The 21,613-nt window shown below is 50.2% G+C and overlaps 1 protein-coding gene across 5 annotated transcripts in view; it reads left to right on the top strand.

The window, feature by feature from the left end:
- The window catches only part of FOXP4 (forkhead box P4), a 101,062-nt gene that overhangs the window by 31,389 nt on the left and 48,060 nt on the right, over window positions 1–21,613 (top strand). For all 5 annotated transcript variants that reach the window (XR_012635994.1, XM_074936262.1, XM_074936261.1 and 2 more), the window contains 2 exons: window positions 12,655–12,777; window positions 15,218–15,304. Coding sequence is in view for 4 of the 5 variants with exons in the window: in XM_074936262.1 (XP_074792363.1) it covers window positions 12,655–12,777; window positions 15,218–15,304 (210 nt within the window). In the remaining variant the exon portion in view is untranslated. The remainder of the gene's footprint in view (window positions 1–12,654; window positions 12,778–15,217; window positions 15,305–21,613) is intronic.

Raw genomic sequence — 21,613 nt, 5'->3', positions numbered from 1 at the left:
TACTGCCACTGTCCCATGCTGCTCTGTGGATGAGTAGAGGCCATGAACATCCAGGCAAAAAGATAGCAATTTCACTCAGGAACCACCCCCCTTCCTGTCAACCTAGAAGCCATAGCATGGATCAGCAGGTGGCCAGCTAGGAGATAACATCCCATCCTGCTCTCTGCCTGCTGGGGGTGGGGGGAGACTCCTGTCCCCTGTGGGACAAGGTCTCTCGGACTAGAAATGTGTCTGTCATGGGAGAGGGAAGAAGGGCGCCGAGGAAGGAGCTGAGGGTTTGGAGCAAACTTGTGGAAATTGCTTTTTCTTTTGTCTGCTGCGGCAGGGAGGGCGCTGGAGCGGAAAAGTGTATTTTGTTGATTTGAAACTTGAGTGAAATGGGTAATGAAGACGGATCAATACCGGCTCCTCCGCGGTCCCTCTTGAGGAGAACTAGAACAGCCCCTTTGAGCTCTGCTGGTGCAGCGCTGAGATTTTTCCACTTGGACTTGCAGCGCCCAGGTCTTAGGCCCCTTTCTCCAGTATCCCCTTCCCTTTGGCTGGCTGGCCTCTGCCAAATGGTGATCCCTAACCAGTGGCTTGGTCCACACCCTGCAGGCTATAGGAATAACACCAGCCCAGGGGCCCAGCTGCTCCAAGGAGAGCAATGGTGTTTGGAGAGCGGATGACCAAGAAGTCACTTCAATTCTGTAAGACTTTGTTGGCCTGACAGGCTAGACGAGCGTTGCCAAGGGGTAAGGAGGGATAGCTCAGTGGTTTGAGCATTGGCCTGATAAACCCAGGGTTGTGAGTTCAATCCTTGAAGGGGCCATTTAGGGATCTGGGGAAAAAATTGGGGATTGGCCCTGCTTTGAGCAGGGGGCTGGACTAGACCTCCTGAGGTCCCTTCCAACCCTGATATCCTATGAAGGAAGAGAGCGCCCCGCTCAGGTATCTGTCTGAGGGAAATAAGATTCCCACCCCCACCCCAGATAGACACCTGCCTTTGGGTTTTGATCCTCTGCCTCTGTTTTGTCAGTGATGCCCATTCCCAAGGCGGGGGCAGCCTGGGACGTGGTGTGATGCCTTCTCTCCCTGGGGTGTGGCAGATTTTGAAAGGGATCCTCAGCCACAGGAAATGTGCAGATGAGGGGCACTCTCCCCTGCTGTAGGGATACATGAGCCATCTTCCTTTCAACTCGTATGGCCTTTCAGCTCAGCAGGGCACTATTAGTTTCTACCTACTGGGGTGCCTGGCACTGGCGAGGATGTGTGCAGGTGAGATCATACAGCATATTCATAGCTTTTACACCTGACTGAAACATCAAACTCACCTGCTCTCCTCTGCACAGGTGCATACACTCGCTCACATTCACCCACATACTTGCTCCTGCCTTCACCTTTGCCCGGAAAGGCTCCCTCGCGCACCACCTCTCCTGGGCGCGCTCCACGGGCTCGCCCTGAATCCGTTCCCAGTTGCCACAGCACCCTGTGAAATCGCTCTCAGCAGTGCAGAGAGAGCACTAAATGTGTGTAAAACACAACCAGAAAAAGGAAGGCTGGTGCAGTGGCTAGGGCACTACCCTGGGACTGGGGAGACCTGGGTTCAACTCCCTGCTCTGCCCATGTGAGCTTGGGTCACTCACGTAGTCTCTCTGGCCCAGATTTTTTTTTAAAAGGTATTTAGGGGTTGTGGCACTCAGCGTTGCAATGCCTAAGTCTCATTTTAAAAAGTGATTTGGGCACTTAAGGGCCTAAACCCCATTAACTCTCAATGGGATTGTTGTCTCGTAAATGCTTAAACCCCTTTGGAAAGTGAGATTTAGGTTCCTAAATCAGTTAGGCCTTGCAATGCCGAGCGCAGCAACACCTACATACCTTGGGGATCTGAGGCCAGATTTTAAATGGGGATAACCGTACTTCCCTACCTCACAGAGCTGCTGCGAGGATAAATACACGGGGAACTTGTGAGATGCTCAGATACTGTGATGATAGGGGCCATATAAATACCTAAGAGATCTATCCAGAGAGACCATTCTGCATTTGTAGCTGTTTATACTCACACCAGCTACGCATGGTATAAGGTAATGAAGAATCCGTCTCCTGTTCTCATCTATACGCAAAGTTCACTCTCTCGTTCTGATTCTCTATGGTATGTGTATATTGCTTGACGCTCTCACTGCAAGCCTCCTCTTGCCTCCGTTGAGTTTTACTATGGACTTGAAACAGCAGAGTAGATTCCAGGGGCTGTTTCCAGGCTTACTCAGTGGGGTTTTAAATTGGGAGTCGCTCCCCGGAGGTCCGTGGTGTTATTGCAGCATAATATTGGAATCCAGGTACGAGTGTTTAAAGCCCTCACTGTTGCCTTTTAAAACGGAGTCGAGACCAAATAAACTCCAGAGCCTGAAACGCAGGCAGCCGCTTCCTGCAGCCCAGCTGGAGATGTGTCGGCCTGATGCTTTCTTGGGAGCCAGCAAATATAGTGATGGGGCTTGGGCCGGGGCTTGCTCTCAAGTGGGGTGGGTGTATCTGGGGGGGATTCGTCATTACAATCTGTTCTTCTAGTCCAAATTCAAAGTGAAACGCTTTGGGCCGTCTGCCTGCATGGAGCGGTATCCCAGGTAGAGAGTAGATGAGAATGTCTGCGCTATAGGGGGGATATATGGCTTATGTGTCTATCATGGTCCATCCACTTAAAGAAAAGCCATTGTAAGGTTAGTGTTGGCCAGGTATTTATTCCCTTTCCCCGTCGCAGACCTACTTGATGTGTTTTGTATTTTGTTTTCGGATTCAAAAAGGATGTTCTTAAAATTATCTTTATCTTAATCATGGGGTTTGAGTTCCTATCGTACGGTGCCCTGAGCTGTGTGGCCAGCATACGTGCTTTCAAATGAAGCTTGTGTGTGTGTGTGTGTATGTATATAATATATAGTGTGTATACCTAAATACACACCTTGATTGTGCAGCGAGATGCACACGGTAGGCCCATGTGCTGTTTTATGGTCCCAGTCCAGTAAATGGGATTCTGGCGTCTGCATGCAACAGATTACAGGATCAGGGCCGTAGCGGTGCAGCTGGGTTTGCTCTTCTGTGTTAGCTTTTCGACTGGGATATACGGGAAAGGGTTTAGTTGAGCAAGAAAAGTGACTAAAGACCTTTCTCTCTGAATGCTCTAACTTACTGTTCCCAGCTTGCTCATTATGTTGCCTGACCCTTTGCGCTTCATGTAGTTTCCCAGCTTCTTGGAAATATGCTCCTATGATTAACATTGTTTCTAACTGAAGCTGAAGATCTGTCCATTAACTCTTTGAGGCTGGGCAAGTTGTGGGTTTTCTAATATTCCACATGCGAGTGGGGAATGGCCCCAGCCCTGACTTGTGAAGATAAATTGCATCTCTCAAGCTTCAAACTTTTGTGTCTCCTGAGATAAGAGGGTTCACTCCCTACGATCGTGGAATCATGGGTCCCCACCACCCCTGCTTCTCCACTACTGCAAGGTTCCTGTCTGGGATATCAACTCCAGGAATGAAGGGGGTCTTTAATTTCCTCCTTCATTGAGTTTCGGACTTCCTTTATGCTGCTCCAGTAAGTCAAACTCCAAGCAAGAAGGCAATTCAGCCAACATAGTCATTCAGTGTGCGGCTTTCCCCTGTTCTGCTTCACTAATGAACCTCAACCCTGATCTGGAAGGAACGTTCTCTTCTGGGTTGCAAAGGAAGGTTTATTTTTCACAATGCTCATTCAGTCCTGAAATCTCTTTCTTTCCTGTAAGAATCCTGCCTACCAGAGTCTGCTCTGTGATGCCAGTGTAAATCCCATCGAACGCCACTGGCTTCCGTGAACTTGCTTCAAATTTATACCGAGAAGAGAACTTCCCCTTTAACATGAGACTTGTTTTCCACCCACAGACTGGTTATTTTCCCCCCATCCCCTGCCGCCCTCCCGTCTCCGGCACGGTGGGATTACAGCCAAGACAGCTCAGAAAATCACCCTTTCATCCCCCTCCTCCCGCCGATTCTGTTCTCAAATCAGAGATACAACGTCAAGGCATTTGTGAAAGGGCCAAAGCGGTTTAGTAAGCAGTTTTGTGGAATGGCAGTGGACCAAGGAGTGCGTCATTCCCTTCTTAGCTCGCTATCTGGCAGATGCCAGCTATGACACATAATACAGGCCATTCTTGGAGAGAAGAATCCAGCAGTCCAGGCTGCCCGGGCAAAGCTTTTGTGGTGGTTCTTGGAGAGTTAATATTCAGAGAGAGGAAAAAGTTCAGCTCCCAGGGAAGGGAGGCATTAGGGTGGCTGGAGATAATCCTGAGTAGGAAGAGGCGTGGTGGGAGCCATTGAGCACTGCGTAGGCTTCCAAATGTCCATGCTGGTTCCTTCGCCTCGATTTGGACCTGCCACATGTTACCATGGTATGCCGTTGCTTTTCTATACCGCCCACGCTGCGTTAGGTGCTGTACAAAGAATAAAACCCAACCCCATGCCCCAGTAATCTCCTATTCTGTTAACATCTACCACTACTTAGATGCAGGATAAGGGGGTGGCCATTAATGCCAAAGGGCACACTGCCTTTATGTGATGGGAGAACCATTCAACCTGGCTGGGATTTGAGACCCTAGCGCTCTATCTGACCGATTTGAGCATTAACCCCTTGTGCCCCAGCAATAAACAGTTTATTTTTCTCAGTGCTGATCTTCAAGAGTTCGTCTCTGGTTTGAACGTGGTAGATGGCTCATTAAAGCCCTATGCCTAGAACACCAGGAGCCCGATGGCTGAGATTCCGGCTTAGCCATATCCCTAGCTATTGGTCGTGGCCCTCACAAATGAACGCCCGCATGATGGGTGTATTGCAATAGCTGTGCGAGCGAGTCATGCTTTGGCAGCGTGGCTCCTGTGATTGTGTCTCCCATTAAGTCTGTCCCAAGCGGTGCGTTAAAGGGCTCTGGGTTAAGTAAGCTGTTCTGCATCCATGTTTTTAGACGTCCCCTGGGTACGTGCTGCTCGGTTCACTTTCCTCTTTATCATCTCAGATGCCATTAGGCGCCTTAGCGTGGCTGTTACCAGGCCTGTGGAGATAGACAGCTTGGCATGCATCTCCTGTGCACGGATAGCAGTGGCAACCAAGACAGTTGTTCAGTCTGAGCAGCTGGGAATCCAACTAGACCCCTGCGTCAGGAACTGGTTGCGAACGATGGGGGGTGGAGAGGGTGATATTACCTCCGCCAGTGCTTCTGTTTGCTTCTCCTCGCGCACCGTGATCTGAGGATTGAGGCTTAGCTCCCTGCATTCTCATGCATGCCCCAATCTCGCCCAGACCCTTGGCCTCATTCTCAGACACACACAGCGGGCGTCCCCAGCAAACTGAAAACCCTTCATGTCTCTTCACTGGCTCTCTCAACGGCCTCACGGACACGCTGGCTAAGATTAGATGCTCGCGGAGCCCCTCATAAGAGAGTCCTGCGTCCGAGCCCTTTTGGGGACAACTCCATATCGCTCATCTGCCTCTAGGTTTGACATGAGGATCATTGTTTCCTGGGGAAATCTTGGTTGTGGTGTGAGGTAACCCTGGTAGACAGTCCTGTTGCCTCGTCTAGTTTTATATTTTTTGTTTGATGCCTCACTTCATCTCTCTCCCTCAGTTCCTCATCTGTGAAATGGGGACAATACGCCCCCACGTTTCAGGGGCATTGACCCATTTACAAGGTGCTCGGGTACCTCTGTGATAGGGGTCATATAAGTACCCAATAGGACTGGGCGAAAATGTTTGCAATGGACAGTTGGGTTTTCGACTCAACTAATACTTTTGTGGAAGTTTTCCACTTTTCATAGAAAATTGTGACCTTTTTGTCAACAAACCTCAAACTTCTGGTTTTCACCTGAAAATTTGGGGGAGGGGGAGGGAGGAGGAAATCTCCGTGTTCCAACCAGCTGTAGTACCCGGACCCATGGTGCCCTGAAGGGACTTGACGTTCGCTAGATAACCTGAGGCAATGGTGCAGCGAGACTGGAATCTCTCCCCTCACGTAATGTAAGACCTGGAACGAGAAATCTTCAGCCTCCAAATACACATCTTCTGGGAACCAAAGCCCAGGTACCTCTCCGCCCCCACTTCTCAAGAAGCCACAAGAACCGTTCCCCGTGTCAGCTCGGCGTCGTAGCGCAAAGGGGAAAGCCATTTAAGGCAGACAAAGGTTGTATGAAAATATAATTCTGCTTTTGTTAGCAGCCATCAAACTCTAAAAGGCGCCGCTTTTGTTTTCTTGTAACGTTGTGAAAACCTCATGTCGGATCGAGAGCTGCGGTCCTCACGACTAATCGCTTCTCCTTTGTGTTTTTAGATTATAGGGGCAATTAGTGTTGTCAAAACCTCTGGCAATTCTCTTTGCTCTTGACAGGGTGTCAGTCCGCTGGGCGAGAAATGGAAGGTGTTATAACTCTCCGGTAATTAGAATGCCTCCGATTTGAAAATGCCAGCAAACGTGTATCAAATAGGACACGCTGCGTGGTGGTTGGGGCGGGGGAAGACGTTTGGATGGGGGATGCAGATGAGCGATTAATTACAGGCTCTCATTCCGAGCATGTTGCCAGCTGATGAATGGCAAAGGGAAATTTAGAGTGAGGCTTGGCTCCCCGGGAGTGGGCACGGACTCTGCGCTCTCACTTATCCTGGTGCCGCCATTGCATGGATTTGTGTCTCTAAATCTCCAAGTGTCCCACTGCTGGGTGAGAGAATGCCCAACTGGTCAGATCATCAACCGGGCTAGGAAGAGTGGTGACAACAGCTTATCAAACTGGTCATCTCATTTAATTCCTAGGGGAACAGATAGAGGAGACCACCTCTACCGCTAAGGCTGTTTAATGGCTGCCTTGCCCTGGTAGCCAAAGAGCCAGGATTCCCCATTTCAAGGCAGTGGCTTTGCCACGGCACGTATTGAAGCCCCCCTCAGTGATACATTTGGTCTGGTGACCAGTGTTTCCAGATGTCCCAATGGCGGGAGGGCTGTGCAGCAATTTGCAGGGATTAATTTAGCACTTTCTATTTCTGTGTGTGTGTTACCATAGCACCTAGAAGCCCCAGTCATGGCCCAGGACCCCGTTGTGCTAGGCGCTGTACAGACACAGAACCGAAAGGTGCTCCCTGCCCCCGGAGTGCTTGCACTTTTCCTCCCAGAGCGAGGAGGGCAGCAGTCCGGCTTCTGCCCGGATGAAGCGCTCCTGTGGCCTCGGTTTACCAGGCTGACTTTCATCCAAGATGCCTTAGTTGCAGCTTCTGGGTGAGCATGCAACAATTAATAAATAACTTTACAAGAAGTCAGCTGAGAGAGAGAGAGATCTGAAATGACAAATGAAACTCCACCCACTCGGGACACCTCCCTCTAGCAAAAAGCCTGAGTAAATAGATAAGCCTTGCAACCTTTCTCAAAGGTCGGCAAACTCCGGCTCAGTTGGTCCAATAGGGTGGAAGCAGAGCAAATTCCATGGAGGGTGGCCCCCTCCATGAGCCCTGCCAGCCCCAGCTCCGCCCAGCTGCTGAGATGAGCCTTAAGGAAGAAGCAGGTCTCTTAAGTAGGTGGGATCCATATTGTGGAGATCAGGCCTGGGTTCTGTTTCTAGCTCTGGGAAGAAGTGTGCTGGAGTGATTAGAACTGGGAGCCAGGACTCCTGGGTTCTGTTCTCAGCTGCGCTGCGAAGTGACTGTAAGCAAGTTGCTTCACCTCTTTGTGTTTGTCAAATGGGGCTAGCGGTTACCTGTCTCTGAGACCCTTGATTGCAGACAGCTCTGTAAGGACAAAGAGTTACTTCCTAGGTCCAAGGCAATACCTTCAGATATACCTGCAAACACGTAACAGGTCCCGTGTTGCATAAAAGAAGCACGGGTTGCTGAGAATAAGCAAGCCACCTTGCTCTCCAAACTCCAGCCCTTCCTGCTCTACGCATGACGGGCTGGTGGTTCTTTGCAGCACCCTGGCAGCACAAATCCTAATGAACACATGCCCATCTCTGTTTGAAAAGGGGCCGGGGGAGGGCGCACATCAAATACCCTCAGCCGCAGTCCCTGGAAGAGTTAGGCTCCCTTCGTCCCAGGGCCCTTTCATGGTGGGGAGGGGAGTTGTAGTCTGCAGTTGATATGGCCTCGGGCAAGTTAAAAAGGACTGGGGGGGGGGCCCTCATTCATTCACGGGGTTAAACAGTGTAAATGGTGGTGGTTGAGGCCAAGCGCCTCCTACAGACAAGAATAGGTTACTGCAGCTCTCTCACGGGAAGGTTGCCAGAAATGTTAACAGTGCTGGGGAGCAGCTACTTAGCAGTTAGGGGCCTGTGCTTTATTTCAGCTGCTCCCTGCCTGGCTCAATCTCTCCCTACAAGGCTGGGATCAAAGTAGGAGGTAACTCACCACCAGCTGGAACGGAGATCTCCTCTTCCCATGCCCCACACGTGCTCTGCCTCCAGCAGGACCAGAGAGCGAGGAAAATCTTCTGCCTGATTTCGCCCCCCCACCTCCTGGTAACCTAGCCCCACAGGGTCACTCTGGCTAAGACCAATCTAGCGTGGAGCCTCCTTGGAGAGGCAGGCTTCCCTGCTGTGGGCCTGCCGAGGTTACCTGCTCTCATGGTGATGGAGAGCGTCTAGGAGAGTTGGTTTCGGTGGAAGAGGTGTTCTGCAGATGTCCAGGGAGGGCTCGTGCTGCACGCAGTCCCACGTAGAGGCGAACGGAGCAGGGTTAACATGGAATGTACAATAGCTTTACATTCCATTCCCAGGTGCTGATTTCAGCTCACCCCCTGGGCCAGCATTACAGGGTCAAACCCCTGGAAACTATTCTGGGGTGATGTCTGCCCTCTGCATGGACATGGGGGAGGGTGATAGGGGGGCGCTGAAATTTTCAGGATCCCCCCCCCCCAATTTTTTCTGGCTCCCAAACTTGTCCGGGGCGAAAATCATTTCCCGAGCAAATGCCCAGGATCTGACATCCAATATTACCCCAAATCACAGGGGGCGCATACACGTGCATGCTAACGTAACGGAAGTCAGCTTGGCAAGCTCTCCTAGCGCACCCGGTCCTTGGCATGGTAATTACATGGGTTACTAATGTCAGCTGGAAATAATGGTTGGCTAGAGATGATTGATACGTTCCTCATGTCTCTATCCAAAGCCTGATAACTTCTCCGTGGTCTGATTTTTAGAAGTGTTTTGGCCACCAGTGTCCCCTTCCCTCCCCCTTTCTCTTTCCAGCTCTCTCTCTCTCGCTCCCTCCTTTACGTTTAGATCAGCGCCTAGAGAAGAGGAGCAGCACCCAGCACCTATGCTGTGAAGCCCTGTGGCCAGCTCTGGTGCCTGCTGTGAGTCAGATTAATTAGGACTGTGGTCCGTGGAGCACTTAAGTGTGGCTTATGGAGAGCTGGTTGGCCCATACGGTGCAGGCTCTTCCTCCTCATTTCTTAGTGACTAAATGATATTAAAGGAAGCTTGAAAAAGATCACCACTGGGGAGGGTGGGGGAACTGCATGGCAGCCAATGGGGAGGGGGGAAGGTCCACCAGAGAGCCTCTCAAGATGTGGGGCCCATACTGTGAATAAGGCCCCATGTAAATCACAATTTCACGGAAATCATGAAATTAGCCCAATTCTGTGCTGAGCACAGGGCCCCAATCCCTGCTCTGGGCTGAGCTAAGCCAAGACAGCTGACGCTGTATGGTGAGACACACACGCACTCCCTGGGATAAGCCTGGCTACCACCTTCCCCAGCCCCCACTCCCCCCATTGGGATGGGGTCAGCCCATGAACCTCCCCCAGGAGCAGCCACGGGTGTTGGAAAAATTGCAGCAGTTCAGGGAGGGGACTCAGCAGCCGTGCGTATCCCGTGAAACTCAAACAATTTGAAGCTGCTTGTGACACGTAGCCTGTGAGCTAGAGTCCCAGTGGACTTTGCTGCTAGGAGGGGCTGCAGGTCAAACACTTGAAACTCAGGAAGAGCAATCTGTTCTGCGCAGGCTCTTGCAGTGCTCCACTTCCCCCGCAGGGCCCCCACCCCACACGTGCCAGTTACCCATGGACATCAGGTGGAAAGGAAAGCCATTTTTTCCTTCTGCCTCCACATCAGACTCCGAGCAGCTCGGCTCAGGCAACCCCCAAGGGGGGCGCGTTCACTGCAGGTTGGTCGCGGGCTTCTTCCGACCCACTTCCAAGCTCCTGTGAGTGACGACGACCCCGTTTGGGAGCCGCAGCTGCTCTATTTCGGTCGTTCTGGAGCCCGCGCGGACAGCAGTATCCAGGACTGGCATCTCTTGATACCTTTCACATTGGGATCTGCTACTCAATCCCTTGCCCTTGTTCCCACCTCTTCCCGGCTTATCACCAGTAAGAACTTCTGCTCGCCTGGGGTCAACGCTCCCCCACCACCCCCCGTTGCAGCGGGCTTTCTGACCCGGCCTGCTTCCAACTGGCTATATTTTAATGCAGCTGCTAGAACCAGTTTGGAAGGTGAAGAGGTGACATTTGATTGACAAGCCCAAATGCCTCCCCTTTCTCCCCTTTCTTCTGGGGCCCCGAGCTTGTTAGGTGTGTTTTGTCTTAGAAGAGAATTTAAGCAATGAAGGAAGGGGAAGACGAGGCTGGGGGAGTGGGAGCGGGCACTGAACTTACCCTAGAGCTGTTGCAAAAGCTCTGGGTTGTGGGTTTTCGCCCTGAGTTGTTGCCAGCGCCTTCCCTGAATGCTGCAGCGCAAAGGCAGGGTGAGGAAGAGACGGTCTGGGCTGTGGGCCCGAAAATGGGATGTTGGGACTCAACACCTGAGCAGGTGACAGCAGTTCACCTGGGAAAAGCCACGGGCCTCCCTCCCCATTTCTCAGAGCCATCCTGTCCTTGAATGGGCCTGCAAGCAGCCCCCTGCCTTGGTTTCCCTCTTCTGGGCACTTGCAGTTCCCTTCTCCCAGGGGGCTGATTGCCTGCCCACAGTCTCCACTGTATGTGAAAAGGCAACCCCCGACTTTGACTGCCCTCCAGCAGCGGCATTACAAGCATGCTTGCCTCAGTTTCCCCTTTCTTCCAGAGACCCCGGGAACTCCATACAAGCTTTCCCCCTATAAAGAGCCCTTTTCAGGAGTAATTTCTTATAAGTCCCATGACCATAGTCCAGATGTCCTCAGCACGGACCGAACGGTACATTTACTTATTCTCAACTCCCAACTGTCCATCGAGAGGCCGGGTACAGCTCCAGCATCTTACCATGCCTCACCCTATCCCCTCTAGTTGGGGTGTTTCTCCACCCTGTTATATTCTCAGGCCTGGCTCCAGCTCTCACCTGGAGACATGGGTGGGTTCACCCCTCTAACGTTCCCCAGCCTTTAGCCCTCCCTGGCCTCCGGCTCCAGCTTTTTGAGTCAGGGAGCCACCAGACTCTCTGTGGACTCTGGGTTCTGGACTCTCCTTCAGGGCACCCCAGTCCCCTGCCTGAGGACTGTGAACTCCATTGCTTTTGGACTGTCTCTTGTAACGCTTAGGGCAGCCTTACCCTAAATGGCCTAAAATAAGATCTGGACAAGGTTCTGAATCCCCACAACTTCCTTTGGCTGGATGGGAGTTATAGCTCCCAGAAGGTGCTCAGCATCTCACAGGATCGTGCCCACTGTGTGCACCACATTCTCTCCAAATCGTACGCCTTGCAGCTCAAGAATCTCTGCCCCAACCTTCCCATTGCAGCTACCTCTAAGCTAAGACATGCTGTATAGCAGCAGTGCGCTAGAGAAGTTCTGGCTACCGTTCCTAGCAAAAAGTGCCATGGGGACCCTAGAGATGAGAAAACCTCTGACCCCTCTCCCCCGTGGCTTTTGAGATTCAGATAAAATGGAGTCCGGATACAAACCAGACATGGTTTCGCTTTTGCAAAACCCAAACCTCTGCTGGTTCGAGGGCCTGATTTTAAAGATACAGAGCATTGATTTTTTTGTTTTTTCCTTTTACAATTGGATTTATGGGTGTGCAGTGCCTCTGAAAATCGAGCCTTTAGGCAATGACATCAGTGCTTGCAATTTTATCTGGAGATTCATGACGTTTGCTTAACACCTCGGCTCCTGGAATCATGTGATTACATGAGAATCTCCGCTTTCATTTAAAATACAAGTAGGATTGTAGCCTTCATGGCTGTGGAGAAAAGCTTGAAAACATGACCCCCTTAAAGGCTCAAAACCAAGAAGGGAAATACCCCTTCCCCAAGAAAAAAAAACCTATATATTAAAAATCTCATGGCTCTTCTGGGCCTAACTTGTAGCTTTTGAATGCTTGGTCTTGGTGATGCTGGCTACGTTTTCAAATCCTCTCTGCTAGCGCTGGAGTGCTGGGACCCAAACCAGTTTTTGAGGGGTTTTGGAGCCGGGCTTAGCAGCCCTATATTGAGGGGGCATCATTCAGGGAACAACCCTGTGTCTGATTTGACTTCAAAGTGGGTAGGACGTTCCTAAAGCATCCCCAGGCCCAGCCTACCAAGTCTGTGGATGAAAGGAATTTGGGGGAGGATTTTTAAGGGCCTAAGATGGCGGGAAACTCTGTTGCGGCCTTAACGAGGGAGCGATCGCTAAAGCGGATCGCGACAGCGCTTGTAGCCGTAGGTGAGAACTTCCTCCTGCGAGCTCAGCGTGGGGTTGTGTTTAACGCGCGCTCGCTCTCTGTCTCCGCAGGTCCCCGTGTCCGTCGCCATGATGTCGCCTCAGATGATCACGCCACAGCAGATGCAGCAGATCCTGTCTCCTCCCCAGCTCCAAGCTCTGCTGCAACAGCAGCAGGCCATCATGCTGCAGCAGGTAGGGCCAGCCTAGGCCTCCATTTCTCCGTCTGCCCTATGAGGCCGGCTCACTGAGCTCCGCATCCTTGCCCCATGGATGCAAATAGGGTCAGCACTGGCCAGCGCTCCACACCATTCTCTTCAGTGTCATTGGCCTCTGTGTAGGGTGAGCCTGGGGCCCCTCTAAGGCCGTCCTGCAAGCAGCCTGGCCCTTTCCCTCTCTACGGCTGTCTCCAGTCCCCCATTTTGCTGGCCCTGGGGATCCCAACCATGTTGGCACCATGGAATGGGAAGAATTGTAATTTATCAACCATCCCAATGCAGCTGGATTCTGCTGCAGAGTCAAAATCCCTACAACAGCGTCTACATTAAAACCTGTTCAGGGTTTGGTTTTCAGTGAGGAGAGGCCTGAGCCAAAGCCCGATGGGTGGGAACGTTTGGATCTGGGGTCAGGCTTTGTGGCTCACCCCAGTCTCTCTAGCGGGCCCCGAGCCTCAAGCTCGACTCTGGACTCTCCCTGATTTGGGGCAGGTTTTTTGGATCTGGATCCAGACCCAGACTTAGCAGCTGAGGTTCGTTCCTCGGAGTTGAGCTTTCTCTGCATTCCAGAACACACACACACACTGCAAAATGAGTGGAAAAAGAGGGGTGGGAGGGAAAGAACTCCAAAACACAAGGACTTGGGTAAACATCTCCAGCTGGGGGAGGAAAGGGGAGTAAGAGAAATCTCACAAGCATCTTCCACACCCTTCTCTTGCCTTCCCTACCTGTTTACTCCAAACACGCTGATAAGGATTCAAGGTTGGCCCCAGGGAAAGAACAAAAGGTAAACACTAACCTGGGTGGAGTCCTTCTCAGAGCCTCTTGGGAGCCGGATAAAGAAACATGTTTGACTGCAAATTAAACAACCCAGGCCAGAATAGCTTGCATTCTCCACCAGAAGAAAACTAAACAGCACACCTCTCACCTCTTGACCCAATGTTCTCGGAACCCTGTTCAACCGAGTTCCAGAGACCTGGTTTTGATTGGCTTTCGGGTAAACAGCTTGGCTTTCCAACCCTGTTCCACAGACAGAAAAAGCAAAGTTACTGCTGTCAATCCCTGAGCTGATAAAGGTTTTCCAGCATCCAAAGAGGCGTTCAGCGGAAGCTAAGGCTTTCCCGGCTTTGTGGGCGCTTCTTTGTGGCTTTTATGGAAAACAGATCCATCGGGAACAGTTTATTTGGAGACGGGAGTTGGGGGAGGAGGGAATCTTAGAGCTGGAATTTACCCCTGCCTGAAAATCCAAAATACGGAACAAAAGCACCTTTTATCAGATGATCTCAAAGTGCATTACAAGCATTAATTAAGCTTCCTGTGTAGTTATAATTGTCCCCGTTTTACAGATGAGTAAACTGAGCGGAAGTGGCTCGCTGGGGTAGAACCCGCGTGTCCTGACTCCTAGTCTCCTGCCCCAACTGCTGCTAGACCACAGCTCCTTCCAAAGTGAGAGCAGCGAGTCTAATCTGGAGGAGGAAAAGCAGTAAGAGAGAGAAATATTACTCAGAAAGGCCAGGAGTGCAATCTCGAGGCTTATACCAGCCAGAGGAAAGGGGGAAGAGACTTTCCTGTAGCCCCCTCCCATCATCACCATAGTATTTCAGCCTCTCTGCCCTCACGCTAGCCATTATGAGTGAGTCACCTTTACTCATGTTGCTGTTTGTTCTGGGAACACGTCTCATTCCCATTGATGGGCTGTTTTAATTTGACTGCTGCTGGGGCCTGCCCGTCAATCTCGGCCACACCCTTTGGCAAAGGGTCGCCTGGGGCTTAGAGGGGGGGTACTTCTGCTGGCTAGGGCAGAAGGTTGGGAGTCAGGGCTTCTGGGTTCCTTTCCCTACAGTGTCACGAGCTGACGGTGAGACTCCACCTCCTCGCACCTCACTTCCCCCCTCTAAAATGCAAATAATTAATTGCTAATACATACGATAATACTGAATTAAGTACATGTTTGTTGCTGCACTTAGCAAAATGGGGCCCTGACCTGGCTGAGGCTTCTAGGCCGTACCCTAATACAAACGATTAATAACAAGCGAGGCTTAATTTGTATATGTAAAGGGCTTTGAGAGCTTCAAGTGAAAGACACTTGAGAAGGGGGAGTATTATCATTATTTATTAATTGTGCATTTTAATTATCCCAGGGAGTCAATATCGATTTGTGGGTCTCAGTTCTACCATGGAGTTGGGCAGAGAGCAGCGGACCGCCAGTGCTGTCTTTAAATAGCTGAAATGTTCTTTCACCTGACTTTAGGAGCTGGGTATTTTAAGCAAACCAACAAACATTGTGAGCCTGGCAGTAACGTGGCCAGAGTTGGCAGCCTTGTGCTGAACCCAGTTTAAGAACCTAAGTGGTTCGGCATGGGCAGGATCTTCCAGCTGCCTTCCTGACGTGTGCTGCTTTCTGCTCTCCCTCCCCTCAGCTGCAGGAATACTACAAGAAGCAACAGGAGCAGCTTCACCTGCAGCTATTGACGCAGCAGCAAGCCGGAAAGCAGCAACCCAAAGAGGTGAGCTCGCCCACGCAGGTTCAGGGCACAGACGCCGGCACAGATTGGAACGGGTGCAATCTGAAGGGGAGGAAAGGTCGTGGCGTGTGTAAATCCTAGCGTTTGGGGTAGCCCGCTGGCAGGCATCTGTCAGTGGAAGGAGGGGCCCAGGGGGTAGGGGCATATGGCTGTGGAGGTGGAGTGGATAAATGAGGTGCAATGGGGCTGGGAGGGTGGGGCAGCTTGACCTAGGCCACCTGCGACACCTTTTCTTGTGGTTATCCTATCATAAAATTCAACATTGGGTGCGTCACTCTTAGCTCAGAGTACATCATTACCGGATGATGCAGCTATCAAATATGCATGGAGTGTCGGAGGTGAGAGGTCACTTGGGTGTGAGAGCCGCAGTGTCCGTATGCCGTGTCCAACGTAGGAACGTCTCTCCCGTGGGGAACTCGCCATACCGCCCGACCCACAGTCAATGTTTTGCCGGAGGCTTCTGTGCTGAGTGGATTCTTAGCCGAACAAATTTCCGCTCTCTGTGGAATTCTGCTCGTCGGTGGCTGTCCGTCTCTGGCTGTGCGTAGGGTTGCATGTGCGTGTGCTTTTGTGCAAGTGGAATATGTTCAACGGCCGTCAGCCCTGTGCTTCCTCCCCTTCATTCAGGAGGGATCTTTTCAAGAAGAGGAGAGGAAAAATCTTTTCTTTTCCGCTCTCCCCCGTGAGTCCCGAAGAGCCAAGATCTGAACCGCTGGAGTTGGAGACCATGAGCCATTTTCTCTTCCTCATATTAGCTTGAGCCAGAGAGGGAGAGTTGGAAAAAACGAGGCATCAGGGAAAGGCTGAAATTCAGTGTGTTTGAGAGATGTCCCGTCCAGTGGGTCCAGGACACGCAGGACTCTTGATCTGTGCCCACGCTGCACCTTGAGCATTAGCAGCACCCGCGTGTCAGCCTTTACCCAAGTGACAAGCACCACTGCACTCAGGCGAGGAGTTTGTGTGCGGCCAGGCCTCAGGAGGAACACTTGAGTGAAAGGTGCAATGAAGACCAGGGCCTGGATGGGGTGGAGGTGACATTTGGAGGAGGTGACACCCTCATCCGGGTTCAGACTAGTAGTAGTAATAGAATGCTCTTGTATTTCTCGCCCTGGTGGAGGCGGCAGGTGCTGGGTATCTAGCACGGGAAGCCTGTTCTCCTGACATCTCCTGCCCAGTTTTGCAGGTTCGGATTAGTGGGGCTCAGACACCGGGGAGCGAATTATTCAATCTCCTTGAGATTTCATCCATGGCTAGTGACAGTGTCTCCCTTTTCCTACCTTTTTCTGCATAGTGGTTTGGGCCCCTATGAAAGGGACCAGAAGCATGCGGTGGGTGAGGTCGTAGCAGCTGTGGGTCCCCCTGATCTGGGGCACAAGCTCCCACAGGAAACCACCTTTCCAACTCTTGCTGGAACTCTTCCTTGTTTGTGGGGTGGGATGGGACGGGACATGTCTTTTGTTCCTTGATTGTGGCTGCCCACTTAAATAGCCTTGCTAAGGTTTGTCTAGACAAGGGGGAATATGCGTTGGTGTTATCTACTACCTCTCACGTGCTGTAATGCAAAGGGAGGCAGTGTGGTCTAGTGAATAGGGCTGTGGATTGTGCCTGAAGTGACCTGGGTTCTATTCCTACTCTCTGCCTGCTGAGTGACCTTGGGCAAATCGCTTCACCTCTTTCTCTCTCTCTCTTTCCCCATCTGTAAAATGGGCATAAGGACTCCCTTTTGTATAGCGCTTGGAGATCTGCAGATGACAAACACAGCGTAAAAGCTCGGTAGGTATTATTAATACAGGCACGCTGAACTACTGAAAAATGGATCTTGCACTAGTGTGGTGAAAACTCAATAAGTTAACGGGGTAAGTCACATCCGTACAGCACATCTACACTGGGCATTTGCACCAATATTACAGTGCCATTGCAAAAACCAAACAAAATCCCCAGTACAGATGACGTGTTGAACTTGTAATGTTTTGATGATAGATGTGGTTTCCACAGAATACCTGCTGTTTCATCCCCCACCTCTTGTGAGTACAGGTATGTCTGAACTGGAAGCGGGGAAAGAAAAAAAAAAAGAAAAAAGAAAAAACCATACCCGCAGTAGTAAGTCTGAGAGCCCAGATCAGCTGACTCAGGCTCATGGGGCTTGCATTACAAGGCTAAAAATAGCAGTGTAGACATTCCCACTTGGGCTGGAGCTCCGGCTCTGAAACCCGGCGAGAGGGTTGGTGTCGGAGCTTGAGCCGGAACGTCTGCACTGCTATTTTTAGCCCCGTAGCCAAGCCCCACAAGCAGACTTGGTTGACCCGGGGCTCTGAAACTCTCTGCCATGGGGAGCGGGTGTGTTGACAGTGTAGATGTACCCTAAGAGACAAAGGACCCTTCAACACCCCCATATTGAGAAAATCAAAGTTTTTGCGCACACAAAAAATCATTTTCAAAATCAGGCCATTTTGCAGGGAGAAGGGAAATCAAAAAATTTCCACCCACTCTAAACCTGCATCTTTGTTCTATCTGATAAGAAAGCATCTTAAGGTGATTGCAGGATAACTGTGTCACCAGGGCCAGTAGGTTCCTGTGTGCGGATAAGAATCCTATTTGTCTTCATTCCTAGAATTCCCCTATCTATCTGGACTCACTCAATCTACCCCTATCTGGAGTGACAGCAGACTTCAGTTGTCTCATTTACTCCAGTTGATGCTTTAATCCATTAAAAGGCCCCTAGTCTCTTCTAGCTTGAGGACACAATCTCTAAGAGTGGAAGAAGTGGAAAGAGAACAATGGTCAGAGGCATAGGAAGGTGTCCATGTTAACCTAGTTCCATTGGGCCAAAAGCATCCTCGGAATAATACCCATGGAGGCGATTGCCCTGTTGCCTTCTGTGAAGAGGGCTTTTCACTGTGTGTTCTTGGTCATGCCAGGCACCACTGGCCTACGCAGTGCAATGGTATCCCCTGTAAGCACTAACTCAATGAGAATGGGCAGAGGTCCAGGAAAAGCTGACCTGCCTCTCAGGAAGGTGTGTGCTGACAGCTGGCATGGACCCTGTTTTGGCAGTGATCTTTCTGGAGTTGAAAATTTAGAGCCACGTGCTCGCGTCTGAATGAAAACTTGAGGGGAAAGACTGATAGCCTGAGAAATCAGCTGGACAATGGAGTTGACACGTGGCCGTGCCATCTAGTGTCCAACACCAGCCTAGATACAAACACCTGTAAGAGAACCAGTGTGGACACCCCATTGGTGAAGATGCAAAGTTTGTCTGCAATCACAGACCACCACAGATGTGAGATGAAGCCCTCCACACATGCTCCGTGCAGGTGGTTCTTGTATGCTCAGGAGCCAATAAAATGTGAATATCCTCCCCGCTCCAAGATGTCAGCCTATTGTGAGTTAGGCCTTGTCTACACTAGGAGGCTTTTGCCAGTATAGTTACACCGGTATAGCAATCATGGCACGACCCTCTGCTGTTAGATCAGTTTAAAAATGCTTAGGCTGGTATAGTTTGTCGATCTGTTGTGTCTGTGGGCTTTTACCAGCACGGCTAATCGAGTAACAAATCACACATAGCTACGCCAGGAACATCTGTAAGCGTAGACGAGCCCTTACTTTTGGAGTAACTTCTCCTTGGCACTGTTTGATGTCAAATGCCAGGATCTGGCAAGTTGCTGGCTTAGTGCTGGCTTGCTGGGGCCATCCGTTGAGTATTGCTCTTCTGTTTATTCCTTTATATTTCCCTTAGTCCCCGTCTCTCCTTTCATCTACAGTAGAACCTCAGAGTTCCGAACCCCTCGGGAACGGAGGTTGTTCGTTACTCTGAAATGTTTGTAACTCTGAACAAAACGTTACGGTGGTTCTTTCAAAAGTTTACAGCTGAACATCGGCTTAATACAACTTTGAAACTTCATGCAGAAGGAAAATATTGCTTTCCCTTTATTTGTTTTTTAGTCGTTTTTACATTTAACACAGTACTGTACTGTGTTTGCTTTTGCGTTTTTTGTTTGTTTTTTGTCTCTGCTGCTGCCTGACTGTGTACTTCTGGTTCCAAATGAGGTGTGTGGTTGACTGGTCAGTTTGTAACTCTGAGGTTCTACTGTATCACTACTATTCTGGGGTGTGTTTCTTTGCACGTGCTGCTTTTATTCTGCCTAGTATTCGTTTACTCCACAATCTATCGGGGGGTGGGGAATAAACCATCTCAACTTGCCATATTTGAGATAAAGCCACTGTTATCGGCCCATTCAGATCTGCCTGGCACCTTTTAAACTGTTATTTCTATTGCGATAGCACCAAAGAATCCGAAGCAGGTGTTGGGCTCCCATTTTACTGGGTGCAGTACAAACAAATGACACACCGGCAGTCCCTGCCCCAGAGAGCTCTCAATCCAGGATTTGGGCAAGATGCAATGGGGTGGGGGGAGCCTTTCAAAGGCACACAAAGGGCAGTTAGGTGCCTGACTCTCCAGATTTTTCTTTCTCTCTCTCTCTCTCTCTCACACTCACACTCACACTCACACACTCTGGATAAAAAGACAAAGTGGAGAATTTAGTGGTAGGGGGTTATGGTTTGTGAGTCCTATACAGCATTGGCATTTTATTCCAGAAGGCCACTTTGAAAGTCTTCTCAGAATGATTGAATTGTTAAATGATTTCATGCGTATTCTGTGTCTCTGAGGTTTGTTTCTCTTTTTAAAAAAAAAAAAGGCCAAAAAAATATAGTTTGTCTTTCTGTAGTATGGACCAAGGCTTGTTCTGGACTCCTCCCACATTTCTGTGCCTGGATGACAAGGGATGTCATCCACTCGATAAATTGCCCTGTTCCATTCGCTCTCTCTGAAACACCTGACACTGGTTGCTGGCGGAAGATAGGATACTGAGCTAGGTGGACCATTGGTCTGACCCAGCATGACCGTTCTTATTTTGTTATGTACAAGCCACACCTTCATTGGCATCTGTGGGGAGCTTTTTGTCAGTCTCCTGCATGGGGGTTGCTTTTGTGCCGTCTCTTGGTATGGCGAGGCCATGGGAATATATGCCCCAGAGGTCCCCATTCAGCAGTCCATCCCTGTTCAGCAAAGCACACGCTTATCTTTGGGCATCTGTTCAATTCCCCTTTGACTTCAGCAAGACTTAGGGTAAGTCTACACAGCCAAAGTTAAAGTTTTTTTGCACCCCTGATCGAAGAAAGTTTCAGCGCTGTAAGGAGCAGTGTAGGCAAGGCCTTAGAAGTGAAATGTGATTGAGTGCTTTACTGAATGAGGCTGTACTTAAGTATGTGTCTAAACGCTTTGCCAAACTGAGGCCTTAGGGCCTGAGCCAATGACTGACCAAATCAATGGAAAGACTCCCATTGACTTCAATAGGCTTTGAATCAAGCCCTTAAAGGAGAACCATAGAAATGTAAGGCTGAAAGGGACCTTGAGAGGTCATCTAGTCCATCCCCTTTATTGTTGTAGCATTGACCTGCAAGATGGAGGGGTCAGACTTGATCCAAACTACGTCCTGGTGGCTGAAATATCCAGATATGCTCAAGAAACCCAAGAGGCTTAAATCTGCGTTTCCCAGAGCATCTTTTCCCATTGGCCGCAGACATTATATTGCAGTGCCTCTAATGAGCTCTGACAAAGGGCTCACCTAGGGATTTACTTAGTTTAAAAAGCTGCTTATTGATTAATGATCCAACAGGAATCAATGCCTTGTTGTTTTCTAAGGATTCCTTAATTATTACTGTGTTTTGGGGGATTATTCAGTATATGCTAAGTAATCAGAGGGGTGCATGTGTGTGAAAAAAGACTCTCCTAAACACCAGTAAAGTACAGCCATGAAGCCTGCCTGCAAACCCAGCAAAGAGGTTTCCGAAGGGATCCCAATATGGAAAGGAGAGTTGTCGCAAGGAAAGGGCTCCGGACCAGTGCCCTGAGTGACCAACAAAAACAAGTTGTCTGGGAAAGGAAGAGCTTTGGAATTATGGGCAAAGTGGATGTGTGTTAGGGATACTTTGAAGTGGTCTGAGCACAAAGAATCGCAGCTTGGAAGTGGGCCTTGGGACCTGTTTCACGATCAACATACCATCTGGAAATGATGCAGTTCACTCTTGTGTACAGGGCCAGCACCAGTCCGATGCCTCACTTAATATGGCAGGCACCTGTTGTCTTACAGCTGAGTAAGTGGTGTGTAGGCCGTGGGGCGGCCCTTCTGAATAGGGATCAATTTCACAAAGTGAATTAGGTGGTTGCCATTAAAAAGTCAACATTTGCCAATAGGAAGCACTTAGTGGTAAATTGTGATAACACTGTTT

Source organism: Natator depressus, chromosome 21 (genome assembly GCF_965152275.1).
Source record: "Natator depressus isolate rNatDep1 chromosome 21, rNatDep2.hap1, whole genome shotgun sequence".
In the NCBI taxonomy this organism is placed as follows: Eukaryota; Metazoa; Chordata; order Testudines; family Cheloniidae; genus Natator; species Natator depressus.
The sequence above is the reverse complement of the archived record's forward strand: the minus strand, read 5'-3'. Positions and strand labels throughout refer to the sequence as shown.